This window comes from Hydra vulgaris, chromosome 08 (genome assembly GCF_038396675.1).
Source record: "Hydra vulgaris chromosome 08, alternate assembly HydraT2T_AEP".
Lineage (NCBI taxonomy): Eukaryota > Metazoa > Cnidaria > Hydrozoa > Anthoathecata > Hydridae > Hydra > Hydra vulgaris.
In genome coordinates this window covers 46,532,182-46,539,347 of record NC_088927.1, presented here as the reverse complement: position 1 = coordinate 46,539,347, position 7,166 = coordinate 46,532,182, and the positions used below count along the sequence as shown (strand labels likewise).

Genomic DNA, 7,166 nt, shown 5'->3' with positions numbered 1-7,166 from the left:
AATACCGGTAAATAAATCCAGAACCTGAATCAATAAAAAACTAGATCACCAAGAGGTCTATGGTAATATCATTTTCTTTAAATTCTAACTCTTGAGCTCTATAAATATTTAGCTGTCTCTGTAGCATTTCTGTTCTGTTGTAAAAAAAACATTGTACACAAAACCATTTGAAAGTGAATTATCCTTTTAGGAACCAAGAAGATGTTCAAAGTCTTCTGCCTTTTTAATTATTTTCTCCGTGTCACAAAAACAAGTTATAGAAAAAAACTGAAATAAAAAAAAAGTGATTTAATATATTTAATAATTAACAAGGCAACTTAATAAAAACAAAGAAAAACTACAAAGTATTAATTTTTGAATAAATCTTTGAATTAGCAACTAATCCGCAATAAATAAGACACTGCTAATTTAATTAAACTGTTATTAATTTATAAATTATTAAGCCATTAAAGCTAAGCACAATTTACTACACTTTATTTTCATTATAACCAAGTAAAAAAAAATGTCAAGTTTTATGAAATTTGAATTTAACCACATTTGTAAAAAATAACAATAATAATTTAGGAAACTTGTGTTTAAAACATTTATTCTAAAAGAGATGATGTAAAATAAGCCTAGATTCATTTTGGATTGCGCAATACCACAAATACCCATTGTCAAAATTGATAATAGGTTACTTGTGCCACAAGTAACCTATTATCGATACCGACAATGGGTATTTCACCAGTGCAACAACTGTCAATTGTATGCCGTTCTTATGCTACTAATTGATATCAGCTAATAAAGTATTTAAATTATCACTATAATTATATAATCATAACTATAATTAATATATATGTATGTATATATATATTTATATATATATATATATATATATATATATATATATATATATATATATATATATATATATATGCATATATATATATGCATATATATATATGGCGCTACTCAACTTCCTTACCCCCTTACCCCCTACCCCTATTTTTTTGATTAATTTTGATAGAGCACATTATACTAATTCAAAATCATATAAAAATATAAGTCTGAAAACATAAGGAAAGTACTTTAGTTTGATGTTAAAGTGTACAAAACCACATAAAAAACGCTAATATTTTACCATCTTTTTAAAAACATTTTAACACTGTTTTCAAAAACTAAGAAATTATTATTTTAATTACGCGACCCAGTTTTTATTGTCGTAAAATTTGAGCATATTAAACTTCATTCACATTTTTAAATGTACATACATCGACTGACAAATAGGGGTTGACGTAGTATGTACATATATTGACAGACATATATGGATTGGTGCAATTAAATATACATGGTTTGGGACAAGCTTTGGTTTGGATCAGAAATCAATAAGAAATTAGTTTAGTTACAATTATATATAAAGATCTAAATCTCTCCCTGTCATTTCCAAAGCTTTTGATAAAGTTTGGTATTATGGTCTTTTGCATAACCTTTCTTCTTACGGTGTATCTGTTAACATCTTTAAAATTATGGAGTCTTTCCTTTCCAATCGTAGTATAAAAGTTATCCTCAATGTACAGCACTCTTCTTCATACCCTGTAACTTCAGGGGTTCCTCAAGGTTCAATACTTGGACCTATAATCTTTTTAATTAACATTAACAATCTTCCAGATATTCTCACATCTAAGGTGGCATTGTTCGGTGATGATACTATCATTTATTCCTCTCATGATAAGAAGCTAACACTCTCTATTTGCTTAGAGGGGGCATCTAAGCTTGAAAAGTATCTTACTTCTGCTACAGCATAGGGCTCACATTGGCTGGTGAACTTTAGTTCAGATAAAACTCATTTTTTAGATTAATTAATAATTTAGATCTTTATTTATTTTTGAACGGTAATGCACTCGATGAGTACCCTTCATCTTCTAGGATTAGCTTTTACTTCCAATCTTTTTTGGAAACTGTATATCAAATCTATTACAAAACTAGCATCTGTTGAGATTACATTCCTTTATCAAGCTCGATACTTTCTAACTTCGGATTCTATTTTCTATCTCTATAAATCTCAAATCCGGCCTTGTATGGAAAACTGTTGCCATATCTGGGGCGGATCTTCTAATGATGCCCTTTCTCTTTTAGACAAAGTGCAAAAACGCATTGTAAACATAGTTGGACCTGCTCTTGCAGCCATCCTCCAACCATTTTCTCATCGTCATAATGTTGCTTCTCTTTCTCTTTTTTACAAATACTTTAACGGGCACTGCTCTAAAGAGCTAGCGTCTCTTGTGCCATTTACTAAAATTCATTCTCGTGTTACTCGACATTCAATTAGGTGTCATCCTTTTTCTGTGACTGTTCCTAAGTGCTCCAAAAAGTTTTATTCATCTAGTTTTTTTCCTCGAACATCAGCTCTTTGGAATTCACTTCATTCATCTTGCTTACCTGATTCATTTAATTTGCAATCTTTTAAGTTGTCTGTCAATCGTTATCTTGCTCTAAAAGCTACATTTTTTCTCTTCTAGTAACTTCCGACTCTTATTGTTGCTGCTTGCAGCCTTGTTGGAAGCGAAGATAAAAAAGTAAGAAAAAACAAAAAAGAAGAATATATATGCTTTGCTGATAACCGCATAAGATATATTCTATTTGAATGTTAATCAGCTGTTACGTCGTATTTAGAGCCTTGGACTAAATAGAAGGTAACAAGGGCATGTTCATTTAAATCTAGAGTTTTTTTATTAAATTAACTTTAATAAAAATAAAATCAAAGTTAAACTTATTGTTTTTGAAACGCATTTTAGTTTTGTAAGTTAATACACTAAATTTAAAAAAGTGTAAAGTTTAAAGTATAAAACAAAGAAATAATATTTAAAAATATATAGTTAATTTGCTTTATTTCAAAGGTTTTCCCTTTCCAAATAGTCTGCCGTTATTGGTTGCAAAGTTTTGTTTACGCATTTGATCAAGGTTTTTTTTTGAAGTCACACTTGACAAAGTCAGGCAACAAAAGTCGAAGTTCACTTAATTTCGATTCTTGCATTCCACCCTAAGTGACCAAACTCAGGCGATTTTGCAGACCAAACTCAGGCAATTTTGCAGACCAAACTCAGGCGATTTTACGGTATCTGAAGTAACAAAATATGTTTTGCTTGTTAAAAAGATTTATGAAATTATTTTTCTATGACATGCGTAACTTCGATATCTCAGTGGTTTAATGCGCTTTCATCGGCGTTGTTTTGAGTGGGTTCAAATCCACCCCATAAAACAAATCAATTTCAATTTATAAAATTTGACCATATGTAATTATAGCAAAAAAATAAATATAGCAAAAATAACTTTTAATTGTTAAAATAGAGTTTTAAAGTTTTTGCTAAAAACAAGCATTTTTTTTTTTGCCTCCACATCAACACCTTCTGGGTTAGCAGGACAAGCTTAGAAATTATTTTCTTTATTAAGGTGGTCAAAATTCTAAAATCTTTTTTTTTAACCAAACATTTATTTTTTAATACAATATTAAAAAACTGCGTAAAACATTAAAAAAAAAAAAAATCAAAATTTTACATGTTGACCCGAGTTTTGGGTCGCGAAACCTGAAAAAGTCAAAAGGCGATGCGATAAATATTGAGACAAAGGTAGGTGCTAAAAAATTCATACTTTCAGTGTTTACTTGTAATATATTAAAGAACTCATGGAAGCAAAATTATAAAGTTAGTTTAAAGCACCAAGGAGATACAGTGTATACAGCTAATGGGTAAAATTTTATCCTAAAACAGCTCTCTTTAAGAGCCCATAACTCTGCCAAAAAATAATATTAAAAAAATATACTGCTTCAATTAGTTTATCATATATATTATTACAACTGTACAAAATTTCAAAGCACCATAACAAGTAGTTTTCAAGTTATTTATTGCACTGTACTCAAAAACGTCGTTCTGAGAAAACAGCAATTTAAAAAAATTAACATAGAAAAAAACAAGTTAAAATATAAAATAAGCTCTGATTTTATTTCTAAAGATTTCTAATCACTCTTCGATGTATTAGCTAACAACAATGTTAATAAACTAAGTTTATAATGAGTTTTAATTAATTTTTTAAGTACCATAAAGAAGGTAGTATCCTTGTTAAGAAAAATATTAATATTTTGAACTAAAAAAAAGTTTTTTTTTAAAAAGTAAAAATTATGATAACCAAATTTATATTTTTAAAACATATAAATAATATAAAACAAATAGTTATATTAATTGAAAAATAATAAAATCACTAAAAACATCCAGGGCTGTAAGCTATTCCTTCACTTACTTCATTTTGATCAGTATAACCTTTTCATTTTGCCCTTATTTGTTTCCGACGTTGTCTCATCATTTACCTCATCAGTCAATTTTTTTGCAATATTTTTAACTTTTTGACTATCTCTTTGATTGCAAAATGTAATGCAGTTTTTGCCAGGATTTATACCAAGCTCTAAATAAGCGTTCAACATACCAGCTAATTCTTCATTGAAATTGATAACAGCTGATGCTGCACCTATCTTAAAGCAGTTTGCCCCACATAAACATCTTTTGGACACCTTCTCCAAACTATTGCATTCAAGGCTTCATTATTGTTTTGAGTTTTTCCATGAAGGCACTTTTTTAACAAGCTTTCATCTGATAAATCTATGAATACTTGTTTAATTATGTCTCTGATAACAATAGGTAGTCCAGGTTTTTCTTTATAAACATTTGTTTTATTAATTTTATCTGTTTGGTATTTGCACCAAGTATTATTAGTTTGAGGACACAAAGCATGTCTTACATCAGAAGATGATGCCTCAGAGCAATGAAATAATACAGCTCCCATAGCTTTTTTTAGTTCATAAACAGATTTCCACAACATTGACGAATCGCAACTCCAAAATAATTTTGTAACTTGTTAATTTTTTTACCATCACTTAATAAGCTTTTATTAGTTGCTTTTAATTTTCTTAACCTTGCTTCAACTCCTTTTTGAATATGACCAACACATTCAAAATTGGTTATTTCTTTTCCACCATATGGATTCTGTTTTTGAATGACTGAAAATGCTTTAAAGTCACCATCTCCAAGATAATTTATGTACCTTAATTTTCTTTATAAAACAAAGACATTAAAACATTCAACAAGTCCTTCTGCTTCCATAGATCAAAATATGATCCGATATGATTAAGGTGACAGTCATTTTTATGTTTTTGCATAAACTCTTCATCAGACTATTCTTCCCAGAGTTTACAAGCTTTACATTTTTTTGTGCAAACACAATAGTCAAGGAATTTTTCTGTATCAACTGCAATAACAGTTACTATACCATTTAAGGAGTTATGTCCTCATTTCTGCCATGTATCGTCACAAGAAACAGTAATATCTGAAACTCCAGTATCATCTCTCATTTTAAGCTCAAGAGCAGCATTAGTCATTGATTGCGTTGCAATATATTTATATGACAGCAATATTTTATTTTGAACATCATTAAATGTGGCTTTTTGAATTGGAGGTGGTAAGTTTAAAAAACCACATAGTTTTTCTAATGCACTATGCCCTTTTCCGATTTCACGCATCGCAACTACTGAACGTAAATTTATATCAAAAGGCTTTTCAGAAATTTCACTTGCAACTTTTTTACTAGTATAGAACTTTGTTTTCCAAGAACACTTAGTGCAACTCAATAGCAACAAAGAACTTAAACCTTTTTTATTTTTATGATCTAAATTAATATTGATTGACTTCCTCTCACAGTCAGGGAATGTTCCAACTAATGTAAGAATTTGTACAATTATACAAGATCAATTAAAACATAATAAGACTCGTTTTTATTACTTTAAGGCTGTATAATAGGTTCATTTTTTGCAATAACATTGCTAGTTGATGTTGTGAAATTAGGTAAAATTCTTAAGTTATTTCTGTCAATTAATGACAATTCTTTGCTTGCAGAAGTATCTTCATTTTATGGAAACATTACCAAATTTGAGTTTTTTGAAGTGCTTTTTCTTTTTTTAAAAGCTCTCGAGGCACCAATATTTCTTCTTCTTAAAGCTTCAGTTTAATTGATTAGAAATAATAAATTTATTTTAATCTACAATGAATGAATTAAAAATAATAACAAAATATTATACTCTAGCTATATTAAACATCAGTAACTGAAATATATAACATATGCTTTTATTATGCAAGTCACCTAACAATCGTAACAAAAAATTAGGTGATAACAGCTTACTTAAATGCTGGTTTTAATGTTTTCACGGCATAAAAAGAAGCCAAATATCACTAAGTAATTTCTTAAAACTTACTATAGAAAATACTTGCTTTAGGCAGTTTAAGAAGATGATATACATAATGTTTACCTTTGTTGCTATGCCGTTGCTAAGGAGAAATATTTTTTAATACTATTTTTTATATTAAAAATAGACGGTTTTATATAGAATACATAAAAAAAAAAATAACACCATCGTTTTTAGGATGAATGAAAATGCCAAGAAAAGTTATATTCAAAAAATTTGAAGTTTTTGACCTTACTACCACCTTAAGTTTCAACACATGATATTTTTCAGACTATCTGCAGCTCAGTAGGACTATTTACTTATTACAATCATGACATATGTGCAACAAATTTCTCAAGGTGTTTTGATGTTTTTGAAGTTTCAAGCTTTTTCGAAAATTCTGTCCCTCTCAATTGTTATAGTCACAAAATAAACAATATTTTTATTGTGTATTTTAAAAAATCAAAACAAATTCGTTTAAAAAAATGCGCAAGCGAAAGGATTCGAACGACGGCAGTTCACTTCAGAAGTTTATTCTTGTTAAAATGAAGTTTTCATACATATTTTAATGCACTATTTCATAGACAAAAGACTTTATAAAACAACAAATAAGTTTTTAATTCTCTCATTTTTGTTTGTTATAGTATATAATATCTTCATAAATGTTATGTATACAATATATATAAAACTACAAGTGTTTTATTTTGTATTTTAAAGACTCAAAAAAATTTTTTTTTCAAAAACAAAAAAACGGCGCCAATTGGTAGACTTGAATCGCGGCAATGCACTTTAGAAACGCTGCAAACTAACCATTTTGGTCACTAAGGTGTGTTGTATGATAAAAGCTGTAACACTATTTTCAATAATTTAACACTAATTATAAACAAAAAACTTTATGAAACGACAAATAAATTCTATAAAA

The 7,166-nt window shown here is 28.5% G+C and overlaps 1 protein-coding gene across 1 annotated transcript; it reads left to right on the top strand.

The window, feature by feature from the left end:
• The first annotated feature begins 1,883 nt into the window (after nucleotides 1–1,883).
• On the top strand, nucleotides 1,884–2,498 carry LOC136083358 (uncharacterized). Its single transcript, XM_065802754.1, has one exon. It carries the CDS (start codon nucleotides 1,884–1,886, stop codon nucleotides 2,496–2,498), a length of 615 nt encoding a protein of 204 aa, XP_065658826.1.
• Nucleotides 2,499–7,166: the final 4,668 nt, after the last annotated feature.